The sequence below is a fragment of the Callithrix jacchus genome, chromosome 7, assembly GCF_049354715.1.
Source record: "Callithrix jacchus isolate 240 chromosome 7, calJac240_pri, whole genome shotgun sequence".
Lineage (NCBI taxonomy): Eukaryota > Metazoa > Chordata > Mammalia > Primates > Cebidae > Callithrix > Callithrix jacchus.
In genome coordinates, this window is record NC_133508.1 from 2,144,072 (window position 1) to 2,161,345 (window position 17,274).

Genomic DNA, 17,274 nt, shown 5'->3' on the forward strand with positions numbered 1-17,274 from the left:
TGAGCTGAGATCACACCACTGGGGGCAAAAAAAAATTTAAGCATATGTGGGTATTGATTTGGTTGATTTATTTCTTTTTTTTAATTCTTTTTCTTTTCTTTTCTTTTCCTTTTTTTTGGGGTGGAGTCTCACTCTGTTGCCTAAGCTGGAGTGCAGTGGTGTAATCTTGGCTCATTGCAGCCTCTACCTCTCTGATTTAAGCAGTTGTCCCACCTCAGCCTCCCAGGTAGCTGGGACTACAGTTGTGCGCCACCAGTCCTTGCTGATTTTTTAATCTTTAGCAGAGATGGGGTTTCACCAGATTGGCTAAAGCTGGTCTCCAACTCCTCACCTCATGATCCACCTGCCTTGGCCTTCCACAGTTCTGGGATTATAGGCGTGAGCCACTGTGCCGGCCTTGGTTGGTTTATTTCTTTACCCTTTTCTCCCTAAATGTCATATTGAAATTTAAGCTAATTTTTCTTTTGATTTAAAGTTACTTTAAATGTATTTTTAGACATTTTCCAGAGTTAATAGACCTTGAAAAAAATTCTGTTGTTTTTTTTAAAATTTTGGAGACAGAGTCTCACTCCATCACCCAGGCTGGAATACAGTGGTTCAGTCTTGGCTCACTGCAACCTCTGCCTCCCGGGTTCAAGCAATTCTTGTGCCTCAGCCTCCCATGTAATAACTGGGACTACAGGCATGTGTCACCATGCCTTGCTAATTTTTGCATTTTTAGTACAGATAGGGTTTCACCATGTTGGCCAGGCTGGTCTTGAACTGAGAGCAAGTGATCTGCTCACCTCAGCCTCCTGAAGTGCTGGGATTACAGACATGAGCCATTGCACTCAGCCCTGTCTTTTTTTTTTTTTTGTTTGTTTGTTTTTTTCTCTGTCTGTTGCCAGGCTGGAGTGCAGTGGCGTGATCTTGGCTCACTGCAGGCTCCACCTCTCTGGTTCAAGCGATTCTTCTGCCTCAGCCTTCCGAGTAGCTGGGGCTACAGGTGTTCATTGCCACCCAGCTAATTTTTGTATTTTTAGTAGAGATGGGGTTTCACCATGTTAGCCAGGATGATCTGATCTCTTGACCTCATGATCCGCCTACTTTTGCCTCCCATAGTGCTGGGATTACAGGCATGAGCCACCATGCCCAGCCCCATCATTATTTTAAAAGATCTTTTTGGCCAGGCATGGTGGCTCATGCCTGTAATCCCAGTGCTTGGGGAGGCCAAGGCAGGAGGATTGCTTGAGGTAAGTTTGAGACTAGCCTGGGCAATATAGCAAGACCCTGTCTCTATGAAAAATTTGAAAACATGAAACAAATTAGCCAGGCATGTGGCACAAGCCTGTAGTCCTAGCTACTTGGGAGGCTGAGATGGGAAGATTGCTTAAGCCTAGATGTTCAAGGTTACAGTTAAGATAATGATCACACCAGGTGCTCCAGCCTGGGTGACAGAGTGAGACTCTGTCTCTTTAGAAAAAAATTTTTTTTCATTAGACATAGAACTTAAGAATTGTTTTTCTTCCAGTACTTTAAAGATGTTACTCCTCTGTCTTCTAGCTTGCATTGTTCCACCAAGAATGCTCCTATCTTTTCTTACCTTTGTTCTTATTTATATAATCTATATATTGTTTCTCTTATTGCTTTAAAATTTTTCATTATCACTGATTTCAAGCAATTTAGTTATAGTGTAGCTTGGTATGGTTTTCTTCGTTTCCTGTACTTGTGGTTCCTTGAACTTTTGGGTCTGTGGGTGTGTAGTTATCAAATTAGGAAAATCTTGACCTTTATTTTTCAATTATGTTTTCTCTTTTCTCTGTCTCCTCTCCTATAGGGACTCAATTACAATTATTTTAGGTTATTCAGTGTTGTCCCACAGCTCACTGATGCCCTATCCTTTTTGTTCTTCATTTTTTTTTTCCTTTCCTTTTGGATAATTTCTGTGGTTAGGTCTTCAAGTTCACTAATCTTTTCTTCTGCAGTGTTAATTTCATTTAGAGATACTGTTTTTATCTCTCTATCTGGACATACTGTCTTTGTATCTGACATGTTCAATCTGTCTTCTAGCTTGCTGAACGTATGAAATCTAGTTACAATAACTGTTTCATTGTCCTTGTCTACCAATTTTGTCATCCGTAATTTCTGAGTTGGTTTCACTTGATAGCAGTTGACTGACCTCCTTTGCATGTCTGATAATTTTTCTACTTCTTTGCCTGCCTGCTCATGTTTTATTGGATGTGTCCTAGATATTTTGGTATTATAAATACCATTAAGCTTTGTCTTGGGATGCAGTTAAGTTACTTGGAAATAGTTTCATCTTTGAAAGGATGCTTTATTAGGAGGTATGAGAGCAGCCTTTAATCTAGGGCTAATTTTTCCTAATACTGAGGCAGTACCTTCTGGACTTTATCTGATAAAGTAGAGTCATAGAAGATTCTTCAGTCTCGTGGGTATACAGACTATTCCTGGTCCCATGAGCTTCTCTGTGAGTCTCAATCCCTTTCAGTAGTTATTTTCCCAGTCTTACCTAGTTTCCTCACACATAGGGGCTGACCAGTGCTCAGGTGAACATTTTTTTCCTTATACATAGGAGATGATCAATACTCAGCTGAATGTTCAAGGAAAGTCTGCATATCTTTTGAAGTCTGTCTTTGTGCTGGTTTTTCCTCTCTGGTACTCTGTCCTGGGAACCCTAGCCGCCTTGAGTAGAGTTTTACCAGACTCTCAGCTCTCATCTTCAACTCAGGGAGACTGCTTGGTCCTGCCTGGCTTCTGTCTTACTTGGCCACAGCCTGGAAAATCTCTTTATGCAGTAAGCTAGGGCAATTGTAGAGCTCCGTTTTTTGTCTGCTCTCAATCAGGAATGATTTTCCTATACTGCCTGATGTCCATCATTTGAAAATGATTGTTTCAATATTTTTTGCTTGAATCTTTAGTTATTTTGGGTCACTGATACAGAACTTCATCTCATCCAGAAGAGGTTTACATTGTCTAGTGATCAGAATATCCTTTATTCAGTTACTCGTATGTCTTAGGTTTTTTTCATATTAATACATTAGTATTAATGTAATTAATACATCTAATTCCTTTTAATTGCTACATAGTAAAATCCTGTTTTATGATTGTGCTGTAATTTACGTGTCCTCTGTTGATTAACACTTAGTATTTCTGGTTTTTAGCTATTATTGTCAGTGCTGTAACAAAATCTCTGAACCTATTTCTTTCTGTATACATGCTAGTATTTACAGGATACATTCCTAGAAGTAGAATTCTTAAGAGAATATATGCATTTTAAATTTCAATATATTGCCATATTTTCTATTAAATAAACCTACACCAACCCAAATGCCCATCAATGATAGACTAGATAGAGAAAATGTAGTACATATATACCATGGAATATTATGCAGCCATAAAAAAGTATCAGTTCATGTCCTTTGCAGGGAAATGGATGAAGCTAGAAGCCATCATCCTCAGCAAACTGACATAGAAAAAAAAAAAACAGTGCATGTTCTCACTTGTAACTGGGAAGTGAGCAGTGAGAACACATGGACACAGGGAGGGAACAACACACACTGGGGCCTGTTGTGGGGTGGGGGCAAGGAGAGGGAGAGCATTAGGACAAATACCTAATGCGTGTGGTGCTTAAAACCTAGATAAAGTGTTGGTAAGTAGAGCAAACCACCACCATTACCTATGTAACAAACCTGTCCATTCTGCACATGTATCTTGGAACTTAAAGTAAAATAATAAAAAAAAGAAATGTACACACCACTAAATATATGAGAATGACTGTTTCTTTACACTCTGACCATATTGCAATTTTTAATTTTTAAATTTGAAGTCAAGTTTTAGCATCTTTATGTTTATTGGCTGTTTTATAAATGTATTCTTTTCCCTGTGAGATTCCTATTTGAACCTTTTATACTCCCCACCCACGGCCCTTTATCCCTAGTATCTGTAAAAAAAAAATTGATTTATAAAAGCACTTTGGGAGGCTGAGGTAGGTGGATTACTTGAGGTCAGAAGTTCTAGACCAGCCTGGCCAACATGGTGAAACCCCATCTCTACTAAAATTACAAAAATTAGACAGGCGTTGTGGAGTGTCCCTATAATCCCTGCTACCGGAGAGGCTGAAGTGAGAGAAATTGCTTGAACCCAGGGGGCGGAGGTTGCAGTGAGCTGAGATTGCACTCCCCCCAGGTGACAGAGTGAGATTCCATCTATTAAAAAAAGTACTTTGTATATTAAGGAAATTATACTTTTTATATGCATTGCAAATATTCCTCCTCTTTTTCTCTTGTCCAGTGCCTCTGATTTTTCTATTTTTATTGCTTTTGACTTGGTAGTGTTTTTGCCTCTCAGGAATTGAATTTCTTTTTTATCATTTACGTTATTTTTTAGATACACAAAATATTTATTCATATTATAGATTAAAAATTGAAATTTGGCCAGGCGCAGTGGCTCATGCCTGTAATCCCAGCACTTTGGGGGGCTGAGGCAGGCGGATCACGAGGTCAGGAGATCGAGACCGTCCTGGCCAACATGGTGAAACCCTGTCTTTACTAAAATACAAAAAATTAGCTGGCGTGGTGGTGCGTGCCTGTAGTCCCAGCTGCTTGGGAGGCTGAGGCAGGGGAATGGCTTGAATCGGGGAGGTGGAGATTGCAATGAGCTGAGATCATACCACTGCACTCCAGCCTTGAGATAGAGTGAGACTCTCTCAAAAAAAAAAAAAAAGTGAAAATTTACTGTCAGATGCATTACATTCTCCAAGTTAGCCACTCTTAACAGATTCCTTGATAGGAATCTGTCCAGACTTTATTTTTTTCCAAAAAATATATATAATCAGATATCTAGAGCTTTATTAACTTAGGTAAGATATTATTTTGCATGATTTCCTTTTTTGTTTCAATATTGTATTTTTGAGCACTTTCCGAGTCAGTTCATGTAGATACATCGCGTTCCTTTTAACACCTGAGTAGTCTTAATGTTAGTCTTAGTCTTAGTCTTTTTGGCTGCTTTAACAAAAGACCCTAGACTGGGCAATTAATTAATTTGTTTGTTTGTTTATTCATTCATTCATTGATTCATTCATTTATTTATTTGAGGCGGAGTTTCACTGTTGTTACCCAGACTGGAGTGCAATGGCGCGATCTCAGCTCACTGCAACCTCCGCCTCCTGGGTTCAAGCAATTCCCCTCCTCAGCCTCCAGAGTAGCTGGGACTACAGGCACGCACCACCATGCCCAGTTAATTTTTGTATTTTTAGTAGAGATGGGGTTTCACCATGTTGACCAGGATGGTCTTGATCTCTTGACCTCGTGATCCGCCCGCCTCAGCCTCCCAAAGTGCTGGGATTATAGGCGTGAGCCACCGCGCCCGGCCTATTTTATTTTTTTTTAAGAGATGGGGTTTCACCATGTTGACCAGGCTGGTCTTGAACTCCTGACCTCAGGTTATCCGCCCACCTTGGCCTCCCAAAGTGCTGGGATTACAGGTATGAGCCACCACGCCCAGCCAACTGGCAATTTATGAGCAACAGAAACTTACTGCTCACAGTCTGGAGTCTGGGAAGTCTAAGATCAAGGTGCCAGCCAAGTTGGTATCTGGTGAGGACTCTGTGCTTCATAGATGGGTGGGTGAGTGGGGCTGAAAGTTCTAATCCTGTAATCACTTGGTTTTTCTGGTGACTGACTTCATCCTGAGACTATCTAGAGGCTCCACCCTAAGTCACCTCAGTAGCATCAGGGGGTTGTGTGATCAAGGAGGGGTTTGTTATGAATAACAAAAGACACTCCTTTCACTCAGGAAATTCCAAGGGTTTTAGGAGGTCTGCCAGGAACCAAGAACCAACACCAAAATATTTCTTATTACACCATGCTTTATATATTATAGATGTATTCTTTAAAGTGAATATTGTCAATATTGTCTTCTAGTTTTTTGCTTTTGTTTATACTTTTCATTAAACAGTAGTTGTACATATGTCAGTGTTTTTCTTTTTTGTGTATGGCTTTAGTGTCCTAGTAAGTCTGTTTAAATATATCTTCTGTAAGGAAAGTAAGGAGTTTCAAGGAGCCAGTGTTGTTTTGTTTTTGATGTTCTTATTTTCCTAAATGACATTTAATGAATAATCTAACTTAGGGTTAATTTTAATCAACATAATTATTCTATTTATAATTCTCGTTTGGAGAGAAGTATGAGAGAAGAGATAACTTCATGAATGGGCTCATAATTATGAAGTAGGAAATTAATTCCTTTCAGTGTTCTGAGTTTGTGATTTATAGTTGTAAGTACTACATGTGTATAAATATGTGCATAGTTTCCACTCTCTAATAAGAAATTTATACATTTCATCTTCCTTCCCTTCTATTCCAGTTATTTATCAATCGACTGACATTATGGAGTACAAAAAAATAAAGGTTGAGGGTGGTTACGCATGCCTGTAATACCAGCACTTTGAGAGGCTGAGGCCGGTGGTTCCCTTGAACTTAAGAGTTTGAGACCGGCCTGGGCAACATGATGAAACCCCATCTCTACTAGAAATAGAAAAAAATTAGCTGGGTTTGGTGATACGAGCCTGTAGTTTCAGCTACTCAAGAGGCTGAGGCAGGAGGATTGTGTGAGCCCAGGATTTTGAGGCTACAGTAAGTCATGATCGTGTCACTGCACTCCAGCCTGGGCAACAGAGTGAAACCCTGTCTCAATTTAAAAAATAAATAAATTAAGGCCAGGCATGGTGGCTCATGCCTATAATCCTAGCACTTTGGGAGGCCAAGGTGGGTGGATTACCTAAGGTCAGGAGTTTGAGATAGCCCTGGCCAACATGGCAAAACCCTGACTCTACTAAAAATACAAAAATTTAGCCCAATGCGATGGCAGGCACCTCTATCCCCAGCTACTTGGGAGGCTGAGGCAGGAGAATTGTTTGAACTTGGGAGGCGGAGGTTGCAGTGAGCTGAGATTGTGCCATTGCACTCCAGCCCTGGTGACAGAGCAAGACTCTGTCTCAAAAGAAAAAAAAAAAAAATTCAAGAGCATCTAAATTTGTTATAGCAAGGGGGAAGTTAAGCCTTGGAGACAGAATTATATAACCTGTATATTCCTTTCCCAATAAAGACCAACTCTACTAATCAGATAGTTATAACTGTGCATTAAGCCTTATGTGGAAAGATGTTGAAATTAAACTTTGTCTATATAAATCTCAAACTTCTACACTTTGGAACACTGACTTCTGTTCTTTGGAGTCTGTCCTCAAACTTTGCAATTGAATAAACTGTCTTTAAAACTAGATTCTGACCCTTTTGATTATTGTAGGTTGACAATACCATGTAGGTTGGCAGTATACCATGTGCCAAGGATTATGCCAAAAGAGGGATGCTTCTTAATTAAAGGTTTATGGTCTGTTTTTGGAGATATAAATGGTATATAAGTGTGATGTAAATAGTATATCAGATTATGAGTTACCAAAAACAAACATGCTTCTTAGGGGAGGTCAGACTTTAAACTGGGTGTCTTAGGAGTGGCCAGGCTTATATATTTTATTTTTTTTATTTTAAGTTTCACAAAATTTATCAAATGGCTACTTAATTTATCAAATGGCTACTTAATCTCATATTAATTGCTTAAAACAAATTTAAGAGAAAAAATCCTTACGCTGTTTTCTAGTCTGTTTTATTATAGAGCTTTACTTAAAAAACAATTTTTTTTTTTTTTTTGAGATGGAGTCTCTCTCTGTTGCCCAGGCTGAAGTGCAGTGGCATGATCTTGGCTCATTGCAACCTCCACCTCCTGGATTTAAGCAATTCTCTGCCTTAGCCTCCCGAATAAATGGGATTATAGGTGCATGCTACTAAGCTTGGCTAATTTTTTTGTATTTTTAGTAGAGACAGGGTTTCACTGTCTTGGCCAGGCTGGTCTTGTACTCCTGACCTCGTGATCCATCTGCCTCGGCCTCCCAAAAGTGCTGGGATCTCAGATGTGAGCCACCTCGCCTGGCCAGTGATTTTTGACTTGGTGTTCAAAATGGTCACCTGTGCTTTTTGATTGAAGAAGTTCCTGTCAGTTGAAACATTCAAGATTCAGTAGCTGTAAAACTGAAAACAGAAAATAACTCATGTTTAGCATGCTATAACCCCAAGTGATGTTAATTACTTGTGACTTATTTTATTGTAGAACATGGGCCTGGAATTGATATATTCACACCTGGTAAACCTGGAGAATATGACTTGGAAGGTGGTATATGGGAAGATGAAGATGCTCGGAATTTTTATGAGAACCTCATTGATTTGAAGGCTTTTGTCCCAGCCATCTTGTTTAAAGACAATGAAAAAAGTTGTCAGAATAAAGAGCCTAACAAAGATGATACCAAAGGTAAATTCTAGAGAAAAATATTTACATTAAATGCTACAAGAATTAGCTTCAAAATAGTATTTTTTTTTAAAAGTTGTAGTTACTAGTTTTGTAATATGAACATTGAGTCATTAGATTAAATGAGTGACAGCATTGTATGGAATGGAGCATTAAAGGATGATAACTGACATACTTTTAACATGCTGATACATTTAAGTTAATGTGAATTAATTTGAAGTGTTTGTTTATAATGTCTTGTAGTGAATTCTTGTGAGGTCTTGGTCAGACAGGTGCATTTCCTATGTTTTGGTATTCTTATTTTCCTAAATGACATTTAATGAATAATCTGATGTTTCTTAGGATTAATTTTAATCTATGTAATTATTCTATTTATAATTCTCATTTGGAGAGAAGTATGTGAGAATAGATAAGGTATTTCCCTCAGGTATATTGTTAGGGTAGGTGTTAGCTCTGTGGTGCTCGTTACCTGTACTGCCCTTTCTAGCCAAGGTAGAACCAACTCTTATGACAAAGAGTTACTTTAGAGAAGTCAGAGCTTTTAGGTCGTTAATAGAGTGGAGTTTCTGAATGCCAGTTATATCATGTTTCTCAGGTTTGTCTTGTATTTGCTGATGCTATTCTAATCTAACTCCCATTTTCTCTTACCTGGGTTACTATAATACCTCCTACCTAGTTGCCCTGTCTTTGCTCTTGTTTCCTTCTCTGCATTCTTTTTTTTTTTGAGATGGAGTTTTGCTTTTGTTACCCAGGCTGAAGTGCAGTGGTGTGATCTCAGTTCACTGCAGCCTCTACCTCCCACATTTAAGTGATTCTCCTGCCTCACCCTCCCAAGTAGCTGGAATTACAGGAGTGTGCTACCACGCCTGGCTAATTTTGCATTTTTAGTAGAGACGAGGTTGGTCAGGCTGGTCTTGAACTCCTGACTTCAAGAGATCCACCCACCTCGGCCTCCCATAGTGCTGGGATTACAGGGGTGAGCCACCATGCCCGGCCTATGCTTTCTTACATAAATTTTACTCTCCGAACTACCTAATATCCTTTAATAACTTTACATGTATTTGGGATATCATTTAAAATTGTTAACATCATCTCTCGGGCCCTGCATGGTTTCTTTCAAGTTTACCATTCCAACTCTCTAACCTTTAATTTACCTTTCTTCTCAGTCTCTGAAATGGGCCCATCTTCTTGCCTTCTTGCATTGTTCTGTTTTCTGCTTGAAACCCTCTCCCACCATACTCTATTTAACTAGTTTATGCATATTAGTTTAATTTCCTCATATAAATTATGTGTTTTTTGAGAGCAAGCATCTGAGTTGCATTTCAAGCTTTTTTTCAGAATGTTTGGCAGCTTAGCATCATTCTAAACATGTAGTAGCTGATCAGTAGATGTTTTAGTAGCCAGACATCAGGGGACATTGGAGAGTGAATGCATACTCCATGTGGGCAGGAGTTTTTCTCTGCTGTACTCAACAGGTGTATTCGTGGCGCTTAGAACAATACCTAGCACATAGGAATTCAATAAAAGTAGAATGAAAGAATGAATGAATGAGAAGGTAGTAGTGGTTTTTCATCTAGAAGTAGCAAAACCAATTCTTACTAGTTAGAGTTTTCATCCTTGAAAATAAGATATGGCATCAAGCATCAGTAAGACATTTCTGCATTCAATGCAGAAATTAGGAGATTAGAGACTACATACAAGAGATGAAGCTGAGAAATAGCATACTTTCAGTTTAAGTATACATTCTTGAACTCAGGCTTTATATTTTCAAACACGAAAGAAGGCTGGTATAGTGAACTTGCATTTACCTATCTCTCAACTTCATTTACTAACATTTTGTCAGTCTTATTTAACTAAGGTTTGCTTTCTCTTTCTTTTTTTATTCTTCCTGTTTTGCTGTTTACCAATTCCTGGCCATTTTCCTTTGTTGTGTTTCATTTTTTGGTTTTCTCTAACCCTTCACTGTGAAATGATAAGGATATTTTTCAAATTGATCTTTCTACATCTACCCTTTTCTGACTTTCTAATTGATTTTATATACTGCTGCTATGTTAATTTTCACCTCAGATCACTTTTAAATGTTATCTTGCGTAAAGGGGAAACTCTCAACTCCTTATCTGGAAGTTTGAGAACCTTCTTAATTCGAGTCCACTTTAATCAGCTTTATATCCCCTCATCTTTAGCATAGATAGATCCTCACCCCATGTAAATCCTCATCCATGCATAGATCTCTCCATCCAGTCATCCATCCATCTCTTCAGTGAACAAATGGCATATATAATCAAAGAAGGTATAGCCTTTGTTCTCAATGAGCATATATATATATTTTTTTTGAGATGGAGTTTCGCTCTTTTTGCTCAGGCTGGAGTGCAATGGTGCTCTCCCAGCACACTGCAACCTCTGCCTGCCAGTTCAAGTGATTCTCCTGCCTCAGCCTCCCAAGTAGCTGGGATTATAGGCATGTGCCACCATGCCCAGTTAATTTTTGTGTTTTTAGTAGAGAAGGGGTTTCACCATGTTGATCAGGCTGGTCTCGAACTCCTGACCTCAGGTGATCCGCCCTCTTTGGCCTCCCAAAGTGCAGGGATTACAGAAATGTGCCACCACACCCAGCCTAGCATATCATATTTTATAAAATCTAAATATATTAACTTCATTTGCCAGGTATACATGCAGGTTTTAAAAGAAGTGCTGCAGATTTTGTGAGTCTTTATCTACTTTTTTGCAGCAGAATTTAATATGGCTTTGAATTTAGATATACTTGTTTGTTTTTCAAACAGAGGCAAAAGAATCTAAGGATAATAAGGAGGTATCAAGTCCTGATGATTTGGAACTTGAGTTGGAGAATCTAGAAATTAATGATGACACCTTAGAATTAGAGGGTGGAGATGAAGCTGAAGATCTTACAAAGAAACTTCTTGATGAGCAAGGTAAAGAACTGTTTCACCGACTTTCCTTTTTGACTGCTTTTCACACAGACCTCTTGCCTACGAATATAGATCTTTTCTCCTTAATTCTGTATTTTGTAATTCCTTGTTTTTCTGTTGTTTTCAGTCCATCACTGTTTTTGGAATTTGATTTATAACAGCACTACATACCACAGTATTATGTGTCTGTGAACTTTAGTGATCATCTTAATTTTAAAAATATTAGTTCTAAATATCTTAAATTATATTTTTCTTGCTGTCCCTTCTATGATGGAAAAAAGATACTTATACTTTTCTGAGAACTTGCTAGCATTCTCCTGATTGATTTGATTCTACGACATTATCTTTACAAATAAATGTATTTGAAAGTTATTCTGAAATGATTAATGGGTGGGAATACAATTAGATTGCCAGTTCATCTGTTAATTTTATCTGTCTTTATGATTGAGTTGCATTTTGTATTTAGTAATACAAATATTACATTTATTCCCTAAATACTTCCTATCGAGTTTTGAGTTGATTAGCTAGGATTCTCTTTCTTACTCATTCATTTATTTATTTATTTATTTATTTTGAGACAGGACTTCACTCTTGCCCAGGCTGGAGTGCAGTGGCATGATCGTAATTCACTACAGCCTCAAACTCCCAAGCTCAAGTCATCCTCCTCCCTCACCCTTCCAAGTAGCTGCGACTATAGACATGCACCCCAACACCTAGCTAATTTTATTTTATTTTATTTTACATTTTGTAAAGACTGGGTCTTGCTCTGTTGCCCAGGCTGGTCTTGGACTCCTGGCCTCAAGCAATCCTCCCGCCTCAGCCTCTGAGGGCCCTGGCATTATAGGAATGAGCCACCATGCCTGGCCAAGATTCTTTATTAGAAGGACAGCTTCTGTCAATATTGCTTTTTTCTCTGTTGGCTTTATCTTATTGCAGATTCTTTCTCTGTGTAATCCAGGGAGGACAGGTATGGCTGGAGGCTACCCCAGGCTTTATACTCACTAATGACATCAGAGGAAAAATAATTTTTCTCCCACAGTCTGTATATAAATATCACAGAAAGAGTCTGGCAGGTCTTGTGTTCTGCTCACCCATGTGGCCAAGAGAAATGGTTATGTGTTGTACTTTGATTGGCAGTAGCCACCCCACTCAGAATGACATGGAATAGGGGGGCTTAGTTCTTCAAAGGCAAGAATTGGGAGTGCTGTTAATTGAAGAACATTGGGGAAGGGAGGCTAGGCAGATACAAATAACATTTACTATAACACTGCATGCTTTTTCTGACCAAGGTTTTGTGTCTAATGCAAAAAGTGACTTTTTATATTGATACCTGAAAGACTGTAGTGAGTTGATGTGATGATTCTAGAGTTACCTAAACATTCTAGGATAGTATCCTAAGAAATGACTAATGTTTTCCTGGGCACAAAAATGGGTCTAGATGATCTGTTTTAGAAATAATTCATTGGATGTTTTCTGTGTTCTCTGATTATTTTTTTAACCTATTTACAAACTAATTTTACATTAGAACAAGAAGATGAGGAAGCCAGCACTGGATCTCATCTCAAGCTCATAGTAGATGCTTTCCTACAGCAGTTACCCAACTGTGTCAACCGAGATCTTATAGACAAGGTATTGATGTCTCTGTAACTTTACTCGAGCACATAGACCTTGTAGGAGTCCTCTGATAAGAATGTCTCTGGTTTTCTGAGTATTTGGGCTCTAACCATTTCTTCAAATGAAGTCTTAGTAAATCAGCAGAAGCAGACACAATTGGATCTAATTCGTAGATCCTCTGGCTATAGAATTGGCTCTAGCATCCTGTCCTTTTCATACATGGATCCCAAGGTTCGTAAAATATTGTTTTGGATCAAAGGTGCTAAATGTATGGTCTCTGGATTCCTAGCGGCTTTTGAGGCACTTGCTGGGGTTCTGTGAAGTCAAAATTGTTTTGAAGATAATAAATACTAAGATTTTCTTTTTTCTTTTTTATGGTTTTGATATTTGCAAAGTGATGGTGGGTAGAACTGCTGGCATTTTAGCATGATTCAAGGTAGTGGTACCAAAGTATACTAGTACTATATTACATTTTTCACTGCCATGCATTTGCAATTAAAAAAAATCTGTGCCACTTTCACTTAAGAGTCTCCTTGGTGAGTCCATAAAAATGAGTGGTTTTTTTTGTTTTTTGGTTTTTTTTTGAGATGGAGTCTCACTCGGGCTGGAGTGCAGTGGTGCGATCTTGGCTCACTGCAGCCTCTGACTTCTGGGTTCAAGCAGTTCTCCTGCCTCAGCCTCCTGAGTAGCTGGGACTACAGGCATACACCACCACATCTGGCTAATTTTTGTATTTTTAGTAGAGACGAGGTTTCCCTATGTTGGCCAGGCTGGTCTCGAACTCCTGACCTCAGGTGATACACCTGCCTCAGCCTCCCAGAGTGCTAGGATTACAGGTGAGCCACTGTGCCCAGCCAAGGAGTGATTTTTATTACGTTTCAAGTGGAAAACCACTTGAGCCTGGGAGATCAAGGCTGCAGTGAGCCATGATTGCTCCACTGCATCCCAGCCTGGGTGACAGAGTGAGACCTTGTCTCAGAAAAACGTCTGTCCAGGTGGTAATGGTCATCTAAGTAAATTCCTCATTTTATGAAATTTTAGACAGGGGATTGAGGACAGTTGAGTTTCTTTTGGAAGAATTCTCCTCTGTCAGTTAAGACATCTTGGAGAGAGAGCACCCTTTCTTGCACTTGGGAAGAGAAACAAAGGATAGTCAGAGACCTTGACTGAGGCCACTTATCAGGCTTTCCAACTGTCTTAGTTTAAATGAAGTACTCAGCATTCCAAAGAGCCATATATGGGCTATCCTTTTCTAAACCCTAACATTACCAAATGTTACTGTTGGCACTAAACTTTTTTAGTGAATGTGGGGCACACTTCTTATTCTTACATGTTCTTGAGTATAATTTGTGCCTGTCTCTTTCTCTTTCCTCAGTCACCTCTACTGCTTTTTGGTTATCCTTATTCTCATTAGTAATTTTCTTGGCTCTTGGTAACCAGTCTTAATACTTTCAAGTTTTATCAAAAACTTTTCTGATGCTAACAATACTAGTTTCTTAAAACCATTTTGAAATGTTTAAGAACAAATAAAATTATTGTAGTAGGCAGGATTTCTGTTTTCAGTAAGGTTTTTAAAGAAAAAGTTTACTTTTTCCCAATAGGCAGCAATGGATTTTTGCATGAACATGAACACAAAAGCCAACAGGAAGAAGTTGGTACGGGCACTCTTCATAGTTCCTAGACAAAGGTAAGTGTTATAAAAGAGAAGTTTATTAGTGTTTTTACGCTGTAGTGATGGTTGTAAGATCAAACTTCTTATCTCTTTAAAAATCTTGCTTGTCTTTTGATTTTATTCGCTCTGTAGGTTATTAGCATTATTAGCATATTTCTTAGAACTTGTTTCCCATTAATTTTTGTTCATTGCTTGTTAGCTCTAATGGGAATATTTCTTCTGATATCTAATTATTTTAAAAGAAAATGTTTAAGAGTAGCTTAACAAGAAGAATTGCTAGAAGCAGTTGGTTTGCATTTTTGCCTCTGAGGAAAAAGTAGTAAATGGAACATAAAATTTTAGGAGAGTTTTTATTTTGTGCAAAGATCAGACTAATGTAATATATTTTGTCCTCAGATTTGTGTTTAAATAAAAAATTTCAAGTTATTTAGGTAATTATGACAGTTTAGAGGTGTGATAGCCTGCCTAGAGACTCATTGGATAGAATTGGAAGTCACAGTAATGATTATGTCACCAGTAATTAAAGATGCATATTCAGTGGCATAATGCTTTTAGAGAATTCTGATACATTATATTCACTAAACTAAAACTTCTACTTGACCTGCTATTTCAGGAGCACTCATAGACTGTTGACCTTAGAAACCTAGAGATCTATTTCTGTTTATTCAACAATGAATAATTAAAGAATTTTGTAAACTATTAAGATGATTACATATGACATAGCTAAGACAGATACTTTCCCCAAAAGATAAGGATTCTGAGGGATTTCATTGAAGGTTTCTTTAGCAAAATTTTAGTGTGGTCCATTCATTGATGGAGGCCCGTGATCTCTTAATAATGGTAAGATTTCTCAGTGAAACCAAATCACTATTTGTCTTTTTTCTTTCATATTAGTTTTTTAATCTCCTGTTAGCATTATTAATTCATTTTAGTGGTTCAAGGGAGAAGGAATGTGTTAATGTAGTGAGTAGATAATTAAGAATTATGCACTTGAGGAAGTCATATGTATGAATATTTTTATAACATAAAATTACATACTTCAGGCCAGGCATGGTGGCTCACACCTATAATCCCAGCACTTTGGGAGGCCAAGGTGGGTGGATCATTTGTGGTGAGGCATTTGAGACCAGCCTGGCCAACATAACAAAACCCCATCTCTACTAAAAATACAAAAATTAGCAGAGTGTGGTGGTGTGTGCCTGTAATCTCAGCTATTTGGGTGCCAAGGCAAGAGAATCTTTTGAACCTGGGAGGTGGAGGTCATATTTATCCAAGATTGACCTCAGGTGATCCACCTGCCTTGGCCTCTCAAAGTGCTGGGTTTACAGGTGTGAGCCACTGCACTCCATCCTGGGCGATGGAGTGAGACTTTGTCTCAAAAAAAAAAACAAAAAACAGGGCCGGGCGAAGTGGCTCACGCCTGTAATCCCAGCACTTTGGGAGGCCGAGGTGGGTGGATCACGAGGTCAAGAGATTGAGACCATCCTGGTCAACATGGTGAAACCCTGTCTCTACTAAAAATACAAAAAATTAGCTGGGCATGGTGGCGCGTGCCTGTAATCCCAGCTACTCGGGAGGCTGAGGCAGGAGAATTGCCTGAACCCAGGAGGTGGAGGTTGCGGTGAGCCAAGATGGCGCCATTGCACTCCAGCCTGGGTAACAAGAGCAAAACTCCGTCTAAAAAAAAAACAAAAACAAACAAAAAACATATATATGTGTGTGTGTACTATATATGTATGCATATATGTATGTATACTTCATTTAATAGAATTTAAGGTGCTGACAGTTATGATGTATACTATTACGTACAACTAGAAAATAAAAAATATTCTCCATTAATTTTAAGGCTTTGATTTTAAGACACAGTCCACTTTCATGTATATGAAAATGGGAGGAAGGCTGGGTGCAGTGTCTCATGCCTGTAATCCCAGCACTTTGAGAGGCCAAGGCGGGTGGATCGCCTGAGGTCAGGAGTTTGAGAGCAGCCTGGCCAACATGGTGAAACCCTGTCTCTACTGAAAAGACAAAAACTTTCCTGGTGTGGTGGTGGGTGCCTATAATCCCAGCTGCTTGGGAGGCTGAGGCAGGAGAATTGCTTGAATCCAGCAGGCAGAGGTTGCAGTGAGCTGAAATCGCACCATTGCACTCCAGCCTGGGCCACAAGAGGGAAAAAAAAAACTGGGTGGGGGGAGGTATACCTGGAATAGATGAAAATTCAAATTTTTTTTCTCTCAGTATCTTGGACTAATTTTTTTCAAGTGAGTCTTTTCTTTACCTTGTACAATGAAATGTTTTCTTAATTTTTTTTTTCACTTGGTTATTTGAATGAAGAAAAGTGTAGCAACAATTATCTGAACTTATTTTTGTTGCAACATTTATTGCATAGAATAAAGCTAGCAAAAATAAAAGGCTTGGTTAACAAAAGAAACCGTGTGGTTTAGTAATTTGCTTATGAAACAGCATCTTCTCCCTGAAGACCCGTTCCTGCCCCACAGAAAGTCCTCAGAAAGCATGTACTATTATTTAGTCTTATTCCAGTAGTATTCTTTATAATGGAATTTATCTGCTTAGCTCAGGAGATAAAAAAGCTACAAATCAGTAGCAGTTAGAAATACAAACTTGAGGCTGGGCGCGGTGGCTTACGCAGGTAATCCCAGCATTGGGGAGGCTGAGGCAGGAGGTGGATCACTTGAGGTCAGGAATTTGAGA

The 17,274-nt window shown here is 38.7% G+C and overlaps 1 protein-coding gene across 6 annotated transcripts in view; it reads left to right on the top strand.

Annotated features, from left to right (window-relative positions):
- UPF2 (UPF2 regulator of nonsense mediated mRNA decay) overlaps positions 1 to 17,274 on the top strand; it is a 167,226-nt gene that overhangs the window by 69,643 nt on the left and 80,309 nt on the right. For all 6 annotated transcript variants that reach the window (XM_035306679.3, XM_017974057.4, XM_035306678.3 and 3 more), the window contains 4 exons: positions 8,158 to 8,355; positions 11,133 to 11,282; positions 12,805 to 12,908; positions 14,495 to 14,580. In XM_035306679.3, the coding sequence (XP_035162570.2) occupies positions 8,158 to 8,355; positions 11,133 to 11,282; positions 12,805 to 12,908; positions 14,495 to 14,580 (538 nt within the window). The remainder of the gene's footprint in view (positions 1 to 8,157; positions 8,356 to 11,132; positions 11,283 to 12,804; positions 12,909 to 14,494; positions 14,581 to 17,274) is intronic.